This window comes from Aotus nancymaae, unplaced genomic scaffold, assembly GCF_030222135.1.
Source record: "Aotus nancymaae isolate 86718 unplaced genomic scaffold, 86718_ANA_hifiasm-v0.15.2.pri h1tg000062l, whole genome shotgun sequence".
Taxonomy (NCBI): domain Eukaryota; kingdom Metazoa; phylum Chordata; class Mammalia; order Primates; family Aotidae; genus Aotus; species Aotus nancymaae.
In genome coordinates this window covers 43,413,204-43,433,950 of record NW_026988476.1, presented here as the reverse complement: position 1 = coordinate 43,433,950, position 20,747 = coordinate 43,413,204, and the positions used below count along the sequence as shown (strand labels likewise).

At 35.8% G+C, this 20,747-nt stretch overlaps 1 protein-coding gene across 1 annotated transcript in view; it reads right to left on the bottom strand.

Annotated features, from left to right (window-relative positions):
• Positions 1–20,747, bottom strand: part of UNC13C (unc-13 homolog C) — a 617,099-nt gene that overhangs the window by 389,896 nt on the left and 206,456 nt on the right. Inside the window, exons 4-6 of the mRNA XM_012469803.3 lie at positions 15,180–15,258; positions 14,169–14,174; positions 9,562–9,633 (exon numbers count right to left, since the gene is read on the bottom strand). Of these exons, the coding sequence (XP_012325226.2) occupies positions 9,562–9,633; positions 14,169–14,174; positions 15,180–15,258 (157 nt within the window). The remainder of the gene's footprint in view (positions 1–9,561; positions 9,634–14,168; positions 14,175–15,179; positions 15,259–20,747) is intronic.

The window sequence follows — 20,747 nt, the reverse complement described above, 5'->3', positions numbered from 1 at the left end:
AATGTTTTGTTTGGTTTGGCTAAGGAGCCATAATTCATTTCATGCAAAGGGAAAGTGAAGCTAATTTCCAAAAATAAGAAACATGAAACATTTACTAGACAGCCCATTGAAAATCAATTGAATGGGGCACTGAAACAAATTCCAATATTTTAAAGCTATTAGAGTTAGAGAAAAACATAAAAACATCAGATAACCTATTAGAGGGTACATATCCCCTCTAGTAAGGACTCATCATTGTAGGGAAATAAGTCCTTTTCATTCTTAACTTTTGAGGGTATGAGCATGTGTTTAACAAAGCTGAAAATTACTCTAAAATAAATGGCACACAAAAACATTCTTTTTTCAGCAAAGTATATGCCCAGCATCTTATTAGAAGATGGTATACAGCAAAAATTACCTTCTAAATTCTCCCTTCTGCTCCCTCTCCTCCCACCCCCACCCTCCAACAGGCCACAAGGTGTATTGTTGTCCTCGTCGTGTCCATGTGTTCTCATCAGCTGATAACCTATTTTGAATGTTCCTAAACTACAAATCTTCTACAACAAAAATACATTTCCTAAACAATATGTATTTTAAGATTATAGTAAAGTACCTACTCATTGTAAAAATAATTTATAAAACAGAAAGGCACTAATATAAATAATAAAAAATATTCAATTCAGCTTTTTAAAGTTAGGTATTATTTGATACATAGCCTTTCTGTACCCTTTTTTATGTAGAAACAGGATGTAATACTATTGCAATTAAAATATATATATATATATAATTTTCAGATTGCTTAAGTGATTCCAACAAAGAAGGTAATTTTTGCTGTGTGTAGACATCTTGCTAAACTGCAGAAATGAATAAGGAATGTTTTCACCTTCTGGTAAGCGTTTGTAGGCAAGTACAACGTATAGACTACACTGGGGAGGATGCTCACACCCTAGACAAATATTTTGTTAGAACTTTCTTCTCCAAAAAATAAATGTAGAGTAAGTTGCACTAATATATCACTTTTGGAACAATTAGGCCACTGGAAGGAAATGAATTGCCTTTCCTATTCATCACTACCTGAGGAAACTAAAATGAGCCTGAGATATTAAGGAATGAGGCTTCCTGCTAAGAGCAATGACTAGTGTTTTCAGACCATCAATATTCTAATCTACCAACTGTTGATAATTATAACACGAACAAAGCTGGTCTGCCTCTATCTGCCACATTCCTACTCTCTTTTTTCCCTACTATGTTAACCAGTGACTAACCTAATGTTCTATTTTCCTCCTCATCGTGTGGAGGAAATAATCGTCCTCATGAGATTATATAAGCTACACCTTTCCTATCCCCCAAAATAACACATTTTGATAATTTCAAGAAAAAAATATGCCTCTTGTTTCATGGCATTTTTCATATACTTGGTGCATACTGTTTAGAAAAAACACATTTACTCTTCTGTAAAGTATAAATGTTATTGTTTCTGGACAAAAACATAAGAATTTTTTGCAGAGCAAACATTAGGTACAGTGTGATCTTTCTGAAATTTGTTATAAACATGAAGACAGAGCAATACTAGAATAAAATCCTGAATATAAAAACAGACATAATTTCAGTGTTGATTTTCTCATCTAAGTAATCACCATATAAGATTGATTGACTTTAGAAGCTAAAATTATTCAGATAATTTTTTTTGGAGCAGAAAGTACAAACAAGGACTAAAAGTTATATTCCTGTCTATGTGAGAAAGTAAGTAATTTTCTTTCATTTTTATTGCTTTATAAAAGATGTAAATTAACACTGTCCTACATAACTTATGGGTGAGTCCAAAAAAAAAAAGGACAGCACAATGCTAATGTGGACAATTTCTTAATTCAAGGAGACACAATACAGCATAAGCCCTTTGTTATGACACAGAACAGGATCTGAAAACAAAATCTGATAGATTTTTTATGTACTATAAATGTTCATTTTCCCCAAGTCAAAATTTCAACAAAAAATGTATATGAGTGATGGGGGTGGTATGAGATAATTAATTTGATATATATGAAACTAAAAATAATGTGAATTTCTCTACTGGGGGAAACTTCAGACATTTTAATGTGGGAAGTCTAATATTTACTACTTGGAGTGGAGAATGCATTCTCATGAGTCTAAAACCAGAAAAAGACAAGGATACCCTCTCTTACCACTCCTATTCAACATAGCATTGGAAGTTCTGACCAGGGAAATCAGGCAAGAGAAAGAAATAAAGTGTATTTAAATAGGAAGAGAGGAAGTCGAATTATCTTTGCAGATGATATGATCCTTAACCTAGAAAATTCCATTGCCTCAGACCCAAAGCTTAAGCTTATAAGCAACTTCAGCAAGGTCTGAGGATACAAAATCAATGTGCAAAAGTTGCTAGCATCTCTATACACCAACAACAGGCAGAGAGCCAAATTGTGAACAAACTCCCATTAAAAATTTCTACAAAAAGAATTAAATACCTAAGAGTACAGCTAACAAAATAAGTGAAAGACCTCTTCAAGAATAACGACAAACCACTGCTCAAGGAAATCAGAGAGGAAACAAACAAATGGCAACATTCCATGCTCATGGATAGGAAGAATCAATATTGTGAAAATGGCCATACTGCCCAAAGTAATTTATATATTCAATCCTATTCCCATTAAACCACCATGAACATTTTTCACAGAATTAGAAAAACTATTTTAAAATTCATATGGAACCAAAAAAGAGCCTGAATAGCCAAGACAATCCTAAGTAAAAATAACAAAAGTATAGGCATCACCCTACCCACCTTCAAAATATACTACAAGGCTACAATAGCCAAAACAGCATGGTACTGGTATAAGAACAGACACATAGACCAATGGAACAGAATAGAGAAATCAGAAATAAGACCATGCAACTTCAACCATCTGACAAAACCTAACAAAAACAAGCAATGAGGAAAGGATTCCCTATTTAATAAATAGTGCTAGAGAACTTTCTAGCCATAGGCAGAAAATTGAAACTAGACTGCTTGCTTACATTATATACAAAAATTAACTCAAAATGGATTAAAGACTTTAATATAAAACCCCAAAACCATAAAAACCCTAGAGGAAACCGTTGAATGGTTTCTTAGCAGTACCATTCAGGATGTAGTCATGGGCAAAGATTTCATGACGAAAATGCCAATGGCAATTGCAACGAGTAGAAATTGATAAATGGGATACAATTTAAATAGCTTCTGCATAGCAAAAAAAAAAAAAAAAAAAAGTATCATCAGAGTGAATAGGCAACCTACAGAATGGGAGAAAAATTTTGCAATCTATCTATCTGACAAAGGTCTAATATCCAAGATATATAAGAAAGTTAAACGAATTTACAAGAAAAAAATAAACAACCTCATTAAAAATTGGGCAAAGGCCTTGAACAGAAATATCTCAAAAGAAGACATTCATGCAGTCAAAAAACATGAAAAGGAGCTCAGCATCACTGAGCATTAGAGAAATGCAAATCAAAACCACAATTAGATGCTATCTTATGCCAGTCAGAATGGTGATTATCAAAAAGTCAAGAAACAACAGATATTGGTGAGGTTGCAGAGAAAAAGGAATGCTTTTACACTGTTGGTGGGAATGTAAATTAGTTCAATCATTGTGAAAGACAGTACAATGATTCCTCAAATATCTAGAGGCAGAAATACCACTTGGCCCAGCAGTCCCATTACTGGGTATATACCCAAAGGAATGTACATCATTCTGTTATAAAGGTGCATGCATGCATATGTTAACTGCAGAACTATTCACAATAGTAATGACATGGAATCAATCCAATGTCCATCAGCGATAGACTGGATAAAGAAAATGTGTTACATATACACTTTTCTGTGTTTTAAATACTATGCAGCCATAAAAAGGAATGATAGCAAATCCTTTGTAGGGACATAGATGGAGCTAGAAACCATCATCCTCAGCAAACTAATGCAGGAACAGAAAACCAAGCCCCACATGTTCTCACCTTTTAGTGGGAGCTGAAGGATGAGAACACATGGACATGTGGTGAGAAATAACACACAATGGGATCTGTCAAGGATGGGGATGGGAGGAGGGAGAGTATCAGGAAGAATAATAGCTAATAGATGCTGGGTTTAATACCAAGGTGATGGGTTGATCTGTGCAGCAAACCACCATGGCACATGGTATAACAAACCAGTACATCCTGGTTTACCTGTGTAACAAACCAGTACATCCTGCACATGTACCCTGGAACTTAAAATAGAAGTTGAAGAGAAAAAAAAAAAAAAGAGAGAGAAGAAAAATGTTGAGGATTTTATCAAACAAAGGTGAGGAGGAGGCTGACCATTCCTGTAGATAGATCCCATGTTACTGTTCTTCTACGTAACCAAGCAAAGCCAGTAAGGAAACCATGAGAAATTGTGTGGTAAAAAATAGTTAATAACAAAATTAACTAACTTTTAATATATATTTATACACCAAAAATGGATACATAATTAGATAATTATTATTTTCTTCACTTACATTTTAAATATTACTTTGTGTATATGCAATAGTTAATAAGAACCATTAAAATAAATAACTATATGTTCAACTCTATAACTTAGAAAAGTAGTTTCAGGGTGAATACAAAGAGTGAAAAAAATATAAAAATGACAACAGCATAAATAAATGAAATATAAAATAAGGAGATAATAAGAAGTCAACAAAGCAAAGCCAGAGAAATTCCCTGCAGTTTTGATTTTACAAACGAGAGAAAATGCAAATAAATAATAATAGGATAAAATGGCACACATTTTTACATAAATTATGATATAATTATATAAAAAATTTGATGGTATTAAAATCAAAGATTTAGAAAAACAAGAAAACTTGCTGAAAAAATAAATTGTCTGGACTGACTCAAGAACGAATGCTTAAAGAACATAATCACTATATTTAAAAAGTTGATTCAATAGTCAAAAAATCACCCTAAAAATAAGTACCATGTTCAGGTGGTTTTAGAGAACAAGTTTTGCTAGTCCTTCAAGATACAGAACTTACTTTATAGAAATCATCCCAGAGAAGGAAAAAAAGGAACTCACCCCCGCTTATCTTATTAAGCTACTTTAATACTGATGCCAAAATTGTTCAAGGACACAGAAAAACACAGCCATTTTTACCTTATGATGCAAAGTAGATGCAAAAATATGATATAATTAGTAATCATATAAGAAAATCAAGGACATGAGAATTTCAGTAACTTGTCCTAGGCCCCGCAGAAGGTAAATTGTGGAGCTGGACCAATATGGATCTCAAGCCAAAGCCCATGCTTATGAAGAATAACAGAACCAATAGCAATACTTGCAAACAAGAGATCATCTTTACTTTGGCGTCATTATTGGTGGCTTCCATGTCACTACTTTCTGGAAAGGAAAATTACCCTAAGGTGCAAAGAGGACAGGGAGGCATTAGATTCAGCATGTATTCTGCAGATCTGATCACAGGTTGCTGCCCAACTGCACTGTTGGCCACCTGCCACGACGGCCACTGTGCAAAGGGAAAAGGGGGCGCAGGAAGGGTTTGACCAAACAAAGGGCTTACTACATAAGTTATTTATTTTAATTCTAACAAACTGTGAGGTAACGATTACTTTCATTTTATTGATGAAGCAAGCGAGGTTCAGAAGGTGAAGAACATTGAGAAGAAACAAGTAGTCGAAGCTAGTAAGAGGTAGAGCTGAGATTCTAATTCAGGGTAAGTCCAAACAAGTTCAAAACGTATCCAGGTGGCCTGAAAGAGTTCCTCTTCCTGAGCAGGGGTCTGAAGTACCTGGGTGTGCTGTGAGCCTACAGCTCTGATTAAAGTCAAAGCCTCAGAGAGGTGTTCTGAGCAGCTTTCTCCTTCCATGTTATCTTTCAAGTATCATGCTAGTAACAGGGTTCAGTTTTGACCTCCTGATTGCCTTCGTACCTAGTTCTTGCCAGTCCCTTTCACTAAGTCTGAATCCTAGACAAACTTCCCCTTACTGAGAGTGGATACTTCCTGTAAGCCTGCCAGCCTTAACATGCCCACCAACCCAGAATGAACCATCAGCGCTCTAGGATCCCTCTTACACTTGGTGATTTTCGCTCCTCCCTCTACTTGGTTTCCCATAAACCTCATCTGAGACTATCTTGGTTTAAACACCCTTGCCTACTAGAAGCTTCCATGTGTCTTGAAGCAACAGTGGGAACAAAATTAAATATCTCAGTCCACTTCTCACTGTATGATAAGCCTCATGAAAGTAGAGATTTTTGGCTCAGTTGTTCGCTACTTTATTTCTAGTCTGAAACAATGCCTGACACATAGCAGACAGTCAATAAGCATGTATTGAATTACTGAATGGATCTACTTTGCTTGCCCCACTGTCAGGTTCACACCTAAGAAATTATCAGCCTGTAAAACTAGCAGAGATGGATAGTGGAATGCCAGGAAGATGACTGCTAGGGTATTTAGATACTACATAGGTTGGTCCTTCATATATTCCTAAGCTAGATGGAAATTTTCAGAAATCATAGTCCTTAACAGCTTATTATGCTGAGATTCTTGATCATTCCTAATAGCGCCTCATGGATAAGGTGGAGTTGGTGATGGATGGGGGTACTGGCGGTGCTTCACCACAGCCAGCAGAGCATTAGTGGAGGAGGCAGTGCCAGGTGACCCACTGTGATCCCACATTAGGCATTAGAGCCTATTCCGTTCTGTCCTTGGAAGAGACAGCTGAGCTTAAAACTGTACATTTTTAAATCAAAATAGAAGTGCTACCATTTGACATTTTCCACATCACCAAGCTATTTCCCTTCACATAAAAGCAAATATTTTATGCTTTTATATCAAGTGTGCCTAAGAAGATTTTCAGCACCAAGGAGTGCAAATTATTTGCTTCAGCATTTGTATCAGTTGCCTGTGTAATGATTGAATGAGACGGCTAGTCAAGAGTGACATTTAATATGCCTGTTGTACAGAAGTCATAGTTCATTTACTTTTTGAGTCATGGACCCCAGGGAAATGGGTTTTATGAATCTGAGAGGGAGCTGGTAGATTCTGTTCATCCATTCAACACCAACACAGAGAGGTTTTTTTTTTTTTTTTTAACTGAGGCCTTCTGAAACTAAAGGAGTAAAGGTGATTTTTTAAAGTTGTTGAAAAGCAGATCAATAGATAATTTAACCTTAAAGTGAGAATATGTTCCCTGTCAGGACTCAGAAAATATAGTAGCATTCCACTAATTTCTATGCCTTCCTGTTAACTTTTCTAAGGAATGAGTATTCATAGTTCAAATCAAATACCATGCTTTAAAACATAGAAAAGGAACAGTGTAGGAGTTTATCAATAAAATTCTTTAGCCTTTAGCATATACTCAGAAAAAAAAAAAAAAGACCAGATGCTCTGAGATTCAGCAATCAATATGCAACTTTCTCATACACCAGAGGACGTATACTTTGTCTTGTGCCCAAACTATATTCAAAATATTACATAATATCATAAATCAAACAGGTAAGAATAAGGAGGTAGGGGTCATGGTGGCTCGCACCTGTAATCCCAGCACTTTGAAAGGTTAAGGTGGGAGAATCAGTTGGGCCCAGGAGTTTGAGACCAACCTGGGCAACATCGTAAGACCCTGTCTCTACAAAAAAATTAAAATATTAGCTAAGCATGGTGGCACATGCCTGTAGCCCCACCTACCCAGAAAGCAGAGGCAGAGAATCACGTGAACTCTGGAGACTGAGGCTTCAGTGAGCTATGACCATACCACTGTACTACAGTTTGGATGACAGAGCCAGACTCTTGTCTCAAAAAAAAAAAAAGAAAGGAAGAGAGAAAGAAAGGCCAATACTCTAAGAATACAGTCACATTTTTTTCTCTTGTGGCACAATAGAAAATGTACCAACTTTTTGTAGCCTCCAGATAGTCAAATAAATATGTTCTGTTTTACTGATATATATTGGGTGGGGAGCTTGCTGACGGAAACACCTAGGAAAGATGGACATTTGGGTGAAAGATTACAATGACAGAAAAAGGAAGAAAATGAGGGATATAGACATAAACAGTGGTATTTAAATGTTAAATTATAGAAAATTAAAATAAGTAGTATAATAATTTTGGCAGAATTTTTATTCTATAAGAATGACAAGGCCAGGCGCGGTGGCTCACGCCTATAATCCCAGCACTTTAGGAGGCCGAGGCGGGTGGATCACGAGGTCAAGAGATTGAGACCATCCTGGTCAACATGGTGAAACCCTGTCTCTACTAAAAATACAAAAAATTAGCTGGACATGGTGGCGCGTGCCTGTAATCCCAGCTACTCGGGAGGCTGAGGCAGGAGAATTGCCTGAACCCAGGAGGTGGAGGTTGCGGTGAGCCGAGATCGAGCCATTGCACTCCAGCCTGGGTAAAAAGAGCGAATCTCCGTCTCAAAAAAAAAAAAAAAAAAAAAAAAAAAAGAATGACAAAGCTGATGAAATTGGAGAGGCAGGATATATTAGTTTCCAAGCACAACGAGGGACACAGATAAGCTGTCTCAAGTAAATCCCCAGCAGAGTGTGCAAGATACATTTACCAGAGCAGAACATGCCAGACAGAAAACATAGTAATTTTTTAAAAATTCCTTTTGCCCAAGCTACACCTAAAGTCAATTAAATCAGAGTGACTGAGAGTGAGATCCCAGGACTGTATGTTTTAAAGCTCCCTCAGTGTTCCAGTGAGACACATTTAAGAACCGCTGACCTAGATAATTACAGCCTACTTGTATTTTCTAATCACTCTGGTTCTTTCATTCAACAAGAATTTACAAACATCTACCTCACGCCAGGTAGATGTTGTTCTTGTTAAATGGTAGAAACATTTAACAGGAACAACAAACAAGTTATAGTGCTACCCTCAAGGATATCAGAGTCTAAAAGAAAAGGTATATGCAAAATAATCAAAATAATTGTGATAAAAACAATAAAACAAAAGCTCATATGTATTTACTGTGGCCTAAGCCATGCTGAATGTTAAGCATTTATTTACTTCCTTAATCCTCACAGTTTCCTTATCATCTCACTTTACAGATGAGAGAACTCATGCTTGAAGAAGTTACATAACTTGTGGGATATAATAATTCTAATTAAGTGGCACAGATGGGACTCAAACCAAGCCGACTTCACTCTTAATCATACGACACTATGGAGGTCACGATTAAATGCTATAAAAGTCCTGAGGGGGAAACTAACCATTCAACTGGAAGGGGAGGAAGATGTCTGGAGAAAACCTCATAAAAGAGGCAAAACTTAAACTATGTAAAAAATCAGTAGAGCTTTTCCATGGGGAGAATATCAGGGAAGCTATTTAGAATCAAACAGATTTTTAAAGAGAGGAAGGTTCAGACGTATTTGAGGAGTAGAAAATGATTTGGCTGAGGCCCAGAGGAAGTTTGCTGGGAGTCAGGCTTGCCTCATGCTCCTAGTTATTTCTGGAATATTGGACTAAACATCCCAGATGATTAGCTCAAGCAGAATAATTTCCTCCTTATGACTGTGAGAGATACTACCTAGTTAGTAATGGACACTGTACTTACCAGTTCCTCGTTATTTAGTGATGTCCTAATCACCATAGCCAGGGAAAGTCCAGATTTACGGGCAGCCAGGGTCTAAAACAAACAGAATTATGACTTATCAATACATAGCAAGGTTGACATGCACATACTGCTCACCAAAAGGTGAAAACGTAAGAATATTGGCTATCACTCTTCATATTTTAGTCACTAAGGACCTGCCATTTTGGTAACCAGCCAGTTCGCCCAGAACATGGACTCACACAATATTAAACTGGAGCAGAAATAAAGATGTTCTTCAAAACTAATGAGAACGAAGACACAATGTACCAGAATCTCTGGGACACATTTAAGGCAGTGTCTAGAGGGAAATTTATAGCACTAAAGGCCCACATGAGAAGTGAGGAAAGATCTAAAATCGACAGCCTATTGTCACAATTAAAAGAACTAGAGGAGCCAGATCAAACAAATTCAAAAGCTAGCAGAACACAGGAAATAACTAAGATCAGAGCAGAACTGATGGAAATAGAGACAAAAAAATCCCTTCAAAAAATCAATAAATGCGGGAGCTGGTTTTTTGAAAAGATCAACAAAATAGATAGACTGCTAGCCAGACTAATAAAAAAGAAAAGAAGAATCGAATAGATGCAATAAAAAATGATAAAGGGGATATCACCAGTGATTCCACAGAAATACAAACTCCCATCAGAGATTACTACAAACACCTCTATGCACATAAACCAGTAAATCTAGAAGAAGTGGATAAATTCCCATACACTTACACCCTCCCAAGACTAAACCAGGAAGAAGTTGAAACTGTGAATAAACCAGTAACAAGGTCTGAAGTTGAGACAGCAATTAATAGCCTAACAACCAAAAAGAGTCCAGGTTCAGATGGGTTCACAGCCAAATTCTACCAGATGTACAAAGAGGAGCTGGTACCATCCCTTCTGAAACTATTCCAAACAATCCAAAACAAGGGAATCCTCTCTAACTCATTTTATAAGACCAACATCATCCTAATACCAAAGCCTGGCAGAGACACAACAAAAAAAGAAAATTTCAGGCAAATATCCATGGTAAACATCAATGCAAAGATCTTCTATAAACTACTGGCAAACAAAATGCAACAGCACATCAAAAAGCTCATCCATCATGATCAAGCAGGCTTCACCCTGGGGATGTAAGGCTAGTTCAACATACTCAAACCTATAAATGTAATCCACCACATAAACAGAACCAAAGACAAAAGCCACCTGATTATCTCAATAGATGCAGAGAAGGCCTTTGACAAAATTCAACAGCCCTTTATGCTAAAAACTCTCAATAAACTAGGTATCGATGGAACATATCTTAAAATAATAAAAGCTATTTATGACAAACCCACAGCCAATATCATACTGAATGGGCAAAAACTGGAAGCATTCCCTTTGAAATCTGGCACTAGACAAGGATGCCCTCTCTCACCACTCCTATTCAACATAATATTGGAAGATCTAGCCAGAGCAATCAGGCAAGAAAAAGAAATAAAGGGTATTCAATTAGGAAAGGAGGAAGTCAAATTGTCTCTATTTGCAGACGACATGATTGTATATCTAGAAGCTTCCATTGTCTAAGCCCAAAATCTCCTTAAGATGATAAGCAATTTTAGCAAAGTCTCAGGATACAAAATCAATGTTCATAAATCACAAGCATTCCTATACACCAATAACAGACTATCAGAGAGCCAAATCATGAGCAAACTCCCATTCACAACTGCTACAAAGAGAATAAAATACCTAGGAATACAACTAACAATGGATGTGAAGGACCTCTTCATGGAGAACTACAAACCAATGCTCAAGAAATAAAAGAGGACACAAACAGATGGAAAAACATTCTGTGCTCATGGTTAGGAAGAATCAATATCATGAAAATGGCCATACTGCCCCAAGTAATTTATAGATTCAGTACTATCCTCATCAAGCTACCATTTACCTTCTTCACAGAACTGGAAAAAACCACCTTAAACTTCAAATGAAACCAAAAAAGAGCCCACATAGCCAAGACAATCCTAAGCAAAAAGAACAAAGCTGGAGGCATCACGCAACCTGACTTCAAACTGTACTACAATGCTACAGTAATCAAAACAGTATGGTACTGGTACCAAAACAGATACATTCCAATGGAACAAAACAGAGGCCTCAGAAGTAATGCCACACATATACAACCATCTGATCTTTGACAAACCTGACAAAAACAAGCAATGGGGAAAGGATATCCTGTTTAATACATGCTGTTGGAAAAACTGGCTAGTCACGCGTAGAAAGCTGAAACTAGATCCCTTCCTTACACCTTATACAAAAATTAACTTCAGATGGATTAAAGATTTAAACATAAAATCTAACACCATAAAAACCCTAGAAGAAAACACAGGTAATACCATTCAGGACATAGGCATAGGCAAGGACTTCATGACTAAAACACCATAAGCAATGGCAACAAAAGTCAATTTAAACAAATGGTATCTAATTAAACTTAAGAGATTCTGCACAGCAAATGAAACAATCATTAGAGTGAACCAGCAACCTATAGAATGGAAAAATTTTCTGCAACCTACCCATCTGACAAAGAGCTAATATCCAGAATCTACAAAGACCTTTAACAAATTTACAAGACAAAAACAAACAACCCCATCAAAAAGTGGGCAAAGGATATGAATACTTTCCAAAAGAAGACATTTATGCAGTCAACAAATATATGAAAAAATGCTCATCATCACTGGTCATTAGAGAAATGCAAATCAAAATCACAATGAGATACCATCACATGCCAATTAGACTAGCGATCATTAAAACAATCTGGAGACAACAGATGCTGGAGAGGATGTGGTGAAATAGGAACACTTTTACAATGTTAGTGGGAGTGTAAATCAGTTCAACCATTGTGGAAGACAGTGTGGTGATTCCTCTAGGATCTAGAAATAGAAATACTACCTGACCCAGCAATCCCATTACTGGGTATATACCCAAAGGATTATAAATCATTCTATTATAAAGACACATGCATGCGTATGTTCATTGTGGCACTGTTTACAATAGCAAAGACTTGGAACCAGCCCAATTGCCCATTAATGATAGAGTGGATAAAGAAAATGTGGCACATATACGCCATGGATTACTATGCAGCCATAAAAAAGGATGAGTTCATGTCCTTTGCAGGGACATGGATGAAACTGGAAACCATCATTCTCAGAAAACTTACACAAGAAGAGAAAACCAAGCACTGCATGTTCTCACTCATAAGTGGGTGCTGAATAATGAGAACACATGGACACAGGGAGGGGAATATCACACACTGTAGTCTGTTGGGGGGTGGGAAGCCAGGGGAGGGATAGCAGGGGTTGGGGAGACTGGGGAGGGATAACATTAAGAGAAATACCTAATGTAGGTGATGGGGTGATGGAGGCAGCAAAGCACCATGGTATGTGTATACCTATGTAACAATCCTGCAAGATCTGCTTATGTACCCCAGAACTTAAAGTGTATATACACACACACACACACACACACACACACACACACACATATACACACACATACATATATATGAATGACAATTAAATGAGGTGATTTACCTAGAAATGAAAAACTGGAAATGTCCTGCAACTTATCAAACCCAACCCCTGTATTTTGTAGATGATGAAACTGAGGCTCAGAAAGGCAAGATGACCAGCTGCAAGATGACCAGCCCTTTCAACCATCTCAGGCTAGCAAGAGGCTTCTCAAACTTAGTTATTCCCCAAGGTGGTTGTGATACATTCCTTCAGAAAACATGACCATCGAGAGCGAGCCAGCCCGACTTCAGTGATGGTCTTGAAGCATAATTTGTATTAGATGGTTCTTGAGTTGTTCACAGTTCCCTAGAATATTCTTCTTATCTATTCGAGATATTCTTTCTAACTGTCCATTTAATTTACTGAGAATTGTCATATCCCAATTCGTTTTCTTCACTTTAGGCTGGTAACATGGGTGATCTTAAATAAGAGTCAAGTTCCTTTAGTTTCTGCACCTATAAAATAAAACTATAACCACCACTACATACTCCTACCCAAAATAAATTAAATATAAGAAACTCAGCAGTGCTACAGAGAACTTTGGAAATCAGAAGTTCCATATGAGAATATTAAAACTGCTGTCCCATTAGGAGCAAAGGGAAGTCATTGTGGAATAAGGCATTCTTGATTGTCCCTAGACACATCTGGTCCTAAACATATCTCCTCAGAATTACCAAGTCCTTAACGCAAATAAAATTCAGCATACACCTGACTAAGAATTCCACTCTCCGCTCATCTTCACGTTTACCCTGACTTACCTCCAAAAGTTTACCCAAGAAAATCTTTCATCTCTGACAAATATATTCCCTAAAATTACATTTGTATCCTATTTTGGTCTGTGTTTACACCGGCTGTATACATAATTTTCTCTTTCAGAACTGAACCAGATGTTAAATTCTTGCAGAACACAAACTTCTTATTCTTGTATGGCTGTCTTTTTATTTCTCTATCTTGCCCTCTTTTATCTCATGAGTAAGTGCAGGGTATGTTTAAGAAGACTGGAAAATATTAATTAAATAAATAGAAAAGTACTTACCATGGCCTGAAGATTCCAGAAGGGAGAGGAAACAAAGTGTAAATAATTAGATATATGAAAAGTAGGGAAAGAGCATAACAATGTTAAATTAGCTTAACAGTTTACAATTACTTCCACACAGTAACAACAGAAATGAGCTAAATGTACTGACACATTATATTTTCCAGTATAAAATCTTTTCAGTCAGGATCATATTTTAAAACTAAAGTGGTGACATTCAGATGAAGGGTTTCTTAGCAAAATTAAAAATTACTGCATGAAAAATTGCGTACATTATCGCCAACAGAAAATTTACTTTTTTATGGGAGAAAATTAAGAATATGCCCACAAAATGTGAAAACATTTTGGATGGTAGAAGAGACATTTTTAAATGATGATTTTTTTTTTTTTTACAACCTAATGCAGGCTGTGGTCAATTATTTGCATTTCTCAAGGTGATTCCAGCATATTTCAACATAGGAAACAGATTTATTCAGAGTCATGATCAGAAGTAATAATGATGTTAATGATGTGAAAACCTTGGTTTTCTTTAGGTAGAAGAGTTTATTAATTTAGCTAGAAGTGACTTTAACATAATAAAATAAAGAGTTGATTAATGTTATCTGCTTTCTTTACAAAGATTTCAGGTCCACTGAGTTAAGGTGAAGAAGCTTAAATAAAGCCTCAAGTTTGTGAATTAAACTTCTGGTCATTCACAACATTTAACACATCAAAGTCTATTTGCTGGCTTGGCATGCTGTGTGATTTCTTTTTGCTCCAGTCATAGGGTCATATTAATTGAATTGTAATTTCCACTTATATCAAAAGCTATCAAAAGGTTTGAGTTATTTCCTCCATTTAATAGATTTTAAAGAAATAATAATAAATATAACAGCAGGTAGCATCTGGCCTCATATACTTTTATTCTATGAAATATTTACAGGCTAGGCAGCAAATGAGAAGGACATTACATTTTAGTAAAGGAAAAAAGCCACACATGCATTCAAAGAGAATTAAGCAGTTGTAACTTACCACATCTCGGACAATAGGCAAAGTTTTTTTTCTGCGGAGATCTGGCATGCTGTCGATACCATAAAGTCCACCTCCAGCCCTGAAAGAGAAAATAAAACCACTGATTTCAATGGGTAAAATAACCTCTTATAAGAAAAATATCCACTGTCCATGGTATAAAGTCTGTGAAAAACAAAATGACATGAATACCACAGTTTTCAAAGAATTCACAAAGCTGCAAAGATACAGGACTCTAGGACTTCGTTGAATGAGGAAATTCTAGCTACCACAACTGCTCACCACTCACCTTCTTGGATAGTTGAAATTTTAAGATAGACAAGGCCTGGTTGGACACACTGTTTTCTGTTAGTATCACAGAGAGAAGAAATTAAAATGTAAGATCCAGGATCTCCATACCTCCAGGAGAAGGCAGAACCAAACCAATTTTGGTGCAAGTTTGGCCTGGCTGTGGTGCTAAAGAAATTACCTTTATTATAAAAATGCCAGTTATTATGTGCTTCCACGTCACAAATTAAACTTGAGAATAACGTCTCAAGGAGCCATTTTAAAATATTAGTAATTATCCTTATACCAGAAGTTCTGCTTATCTGAATTCATCCTACAGGTAATGCACAGAATTAAAATAAGTAGTTCTAGGAGGATGTTCATTGCATTTTTTTTGAATAACAGGAAGAAAAGCTAGGTTATTTACATGTTCATCAGTACTATATTGATTAGGCCAGGTGTGGTGGCTCACGCCTGTAATCCCAGCACTTTGGGAAGTCTGTGGCTGGTGGATCACAAGTCAGGCATTTCAGACCAGCCTGGCCAACACAGTGAAACTCTGTCTCTACTTAAAATACAAAAAATTAACCGGGCGTGGTGGCGGGTGCCTGTAATTCCAGCTACTCGGGAGGCTGAGGCAGAAGAATCACTTGAACGCAGGAGGCAGCGATTGCAGCGAGCCAACATCGCACCACTGCACTCCAGCCCCGGTGACAATGTGACACTCTGTCCCCCAAAAAACAAACAAAAATAGTATATTGATTAAATGAATCAATGGGAAGAATAATTAAAGTGAAATAGGTAAATATATAGATGCACACATAAAAAATACTCATAAGATGTTAAACAAAAAAGCAAGTTTGCATATCAGTAAGTTTGGTACACTCCCGTGTGTGTGAGCGTGCACGTGCATGGGGGTGTGTGTGTATGAAAACACTGAAAATATCTAGAAGAATAATCATGAAATTGATAAATGTAGTTACCTCTGTGGAGTGAGACAGGGTGAGAGGAAGAGAAAACTCACTGTTATAAACCTGGTAGTATTGAATTTTTTCCATAAGCAGTATCATTTTGCAACTAAAATAATTTTCCAAGAGGTATTAATCTTTGCTTCTCTAGAATGAGTTTGACACATTGAATTTGACTTTTTATTGCATTAAATCCAGTCATCTTATACAACCAACAAGATGCTACCGTTACTGATAATAGCTTCTCCCTATGCTTACTTGAACTACAAAACCCCTTGCTGATCTCCTGCCTAGGATCAGCTTATTCACCATGAACAACACAGTTCATGTCCTTGGGTGCTAGCTGGGCGTCTCTGTCACTGCCCAATTGGTCTAAAAAGGCCAATTATAGATTAAAAGCAGTTTATAGTCCAGTTTTCCGCCAGCAAAGAGATGGCTTCTAGGATGTTGCTGCTTAGCTTAATATAAGTAAATGTAGACATACTGGATTTTTCTTAGTAGTCACGATCCTAACTCCAACACTTCTTCAGGCGTCCATTACCACTAACATGGTAGTCTTGAACAAGTCACTAAATGTGTCATACAATTCATGTCAAAAGAAATAAAAACAAAGTAGTAATAAAGATAAAATGAATTAATAAATACATAGTAATTATGCCATAATATATGTTTGGAAGTGATGATCAAATGCAGTAAGTGTGAAATATTAAAACCACTGCAAATGTGTAAGAAAGATGTCAAGGTTGAACAAATTATTTTCAGTCATGCACATCAACTAAAAGTCACCCTTAATTTTGATCATAAAAAATAAGTGTGAAGCAGAGGCCAAACGGATGAAAGAAAAGAGAGAAGGAAAGAACCAAAGAGAATGTGTTCAGGGAGAAAGGTGAATTTGAGATCCTTTTCTCCATTAATTCTATGATAAATAAGCTAATATGGTTTCCCTTATTGACCAGAATAATGCCAATTGGCACTCTCTAGGTAAAGGGCTGTGATAGTCACAGTGAGTCAGAGTTTGAGAATGTGAATCACAAGAAAGAATTATTGGTGACGTACTCTTCTAAATGTCAAGAAACTGCAGAGCAGAAAAGGAAAAATAATGATAAACTTTTTTCTTAAGCCCCATCTTCAGAATACACACCAAGTACTCCATCAGTAACTTCTTGTTTTCCTCCTGTAACCTTTCCAAATTTCTTCCCTTTGCATGTCAATTCATGCTTGACCCTTCCACATTCAAAAATCAAACACAAGGAAAAAGGCTAAGTGAATGGGTGTCTAGAAGGATTCTTTCAGTTTCATGTGCTCCAATGTTAGGCTGTCATTCCAATAGTTCCACTTTCTCTCCTCTGTGAATGGTATCAACAATGAACTAAAATGGGCATGAATAAATATTTTCCCACTGCAGTACCTATTAATCATGTTAGCTGTAAACCTTCAAGTATTTTGAAATGTTTTGACTTCTAAATACTGCAAATTTCATAACTATGTAAAGAAACACATTCAATTCAGAAGACGATTGAGAAAGTGATTTATAAATTGCCAAGTATTATATAAATGAATTGTGTATTTTCTTTTTATCAGTAATCATTATTTCTTGTTTGATTTTCTTTCCATTGAACTTAATTCAGATTTTCAGAGCATACTCAGAATCTTGAACAAATCCTACTTACCCACAAATTCGGGAATCAGTTATAAACATGTGTATTATTGGGCCTGACACTTCATTCCTATGCTTGTCTCATCAGAGCAGAGATATCCAATGACCTGGGACAAATATGAGCATTGCAGGATAACAAGCCCACGTGAGAAGACGTGTATCCAAAATTCATCACTGCCTCTTTTGAGTTTGTCATTGAATTTTACTGAACTTACATTTTATAATTTGGGAAAATACAATAAAAACATTTTCTTAACCTTCTCAGATAGCCTCAAAACATAGCCTTCTCAGGTTATGTTTTCTTACACTTACATATTTTCATCATTACTACAAGAAGCTTTGATAAGCCTATCCAACAAGTAATAATAGAAAATTTTATTGCAAACCATAATTTTAAAAAAAGTCTACCTTACTGACCTCACCTCAAGAACAGAGAAGCACTTGATAAATATGAAGAAGGTCTACATGAATGCAAACTATTATAATAATATTTATGGGGATGCTTCCTAACCAGGAGGGATCTTGGAGAGATTAAGTAACAAAAGCTAGTAAACAGTGGGAATATTCATATATAAATAAATCATTTACTTTTTAGACAAGATTTTAAGTTCATGTATAATAGTTAAAATCTGGAAGAAACTATCTAAGCTTGATGAAGAAGTCAGACGAAGTTATCAGAACAGACCATAGCAGACAAGTAACTCTAAAGGTAAGGTCTGGTAAGAAAAGACGCAGTTTCATTTCGGCCCTTTTTGGTATAGTTGTTTTAAGATGTCACCGACCGTATACAGAAAACTTGCTAAGGATAACAAATATTTTTGTGGTGCTTGTTAGGTAACAGATATAACGCTAACTTTATACCCAACATTTACAGAGTGCTTATTATTCTAAGCAGTTTATTTATGTTAACTTACTTTATTTTTTAAAAAAATCATGTGAGGTATGGGTACAATTATTTCTCTAATTTTTAAAAAAGAAAACGGAGACACAGAATCCTTCAAAATCATAACCAAGGTCACTATTTAGATCAGAAATGGCAGTGCCAAGACTTGAGCCCACAGTTTATGGCTCACCATGCTCCACTGCTCATCTGACTGGGATATCCTGTAACACTAATGTGAACTGAGGTCTACAATTAATATTTTATATTTAATGAAACTAATATATTACAGACATTGATTTCCAGTGAAGGATCATTTTACCCCAGACTTAATGTTCTTAATAATACATAGGTATTTTGCTAAGAAGAAATAAGACACATGTAGCAGTTGATCCAGGGATGTTGACATCATTTGGAAATTTTTTCAATGTGTTTCAGGGAGAGTATTATCTTCAGATCACAACCCTGTTTCATTATATAAAATAGCCCCAGTCTTTCCCAAATGACTTCTCAGCAACTATTCAAGTGTTCTTTTTAGGAAAAAAAGACATTTTAGACACAGGCATTACAGATCAGATAAAAAGGTGAGGACATCAATGGAAATATTTGGAAAGTCAATGGTCATATAAATTTGACAAAATGGACATTCTTTTAAAGTATACAAAATGGATATGATTTTAAATCAAGTATGTTCTAATTCAACATCTGCTCTATTACAAAATTTTTATTAACATTATTTTAATTAACATATCATAACTATATACATCTGTGGGGTACAATGTGATGTTCTGATATAGGTATGCAATGCAGGCTGATGAAATCAAGCTAATTAACGTACTTAGCACCTCACTTACATTTTGTAGTGAGACCTTTAAAATTTACACTCTAAGCTAACACAGTTTAAATATTTTCAGTGTTTTTCTTTTGTTTCTCAGTTCTTTCCATATGATATTAAAATGAGTTTACTGAATTTAGTGAAATCTGAGATCTACAGTATACTGCTTTGTACCTTGACTCAGGTTCAGTTAATTGACTGGTTATAAAATAAATGCAATATAGAGTATACAAATTACATATGTTCTGTAATTTTAAGACACTTCATATTTAGATAAAGAAAATAAAAGCTGATTTCACTGATTAAGTAGAGATTATTATTTTCACTCAAAATTCACTGATAACATATTGACAGTATACAGATTGCAAAAGAAATTTACGAAGACACCAGGAAAATATCACATGAAAACTATAAAACAGGATATAAAAAATGTGCAATGCTACTAATTATCAGTGAATTGCAAATTTAAACTACAATGAAATATCACATCACAAGTGATAGAAGGGTTATCATGAAAATAATGAAAGATAACAAGTGATGGTGACGACATGGAGAAAAAGGGACCTTTGCACATTGTTGATGGGAATGTAAATTAATATAGCCATTATGGAAAACAATGTGTAAATTCCTTAAAGAACTTAAAAACAGAACTACCATGTAATTCATTACTCCTACCAATGGGTGTATACTCAAATAAAATGAAATTGGTATGTTGAAAAAATATCTTCACTCCTATATTTAGAGCCGCATTATTCACAATAGCCAGGATATGAAACCAACCTATCAGTGGATTAATGGATAAAGAAAATGTAGTATAAATACACAACAGACTACTATTCAGTCTTAAAAAAATAAAAAGTAAAGAAAATCCTCCCATTTGTGACAATGGATGAACCTACAGGACATTATGTTAACTGAAATAAGCCAGCCACAGAAACACAAATAACACATGATCTCGATCACA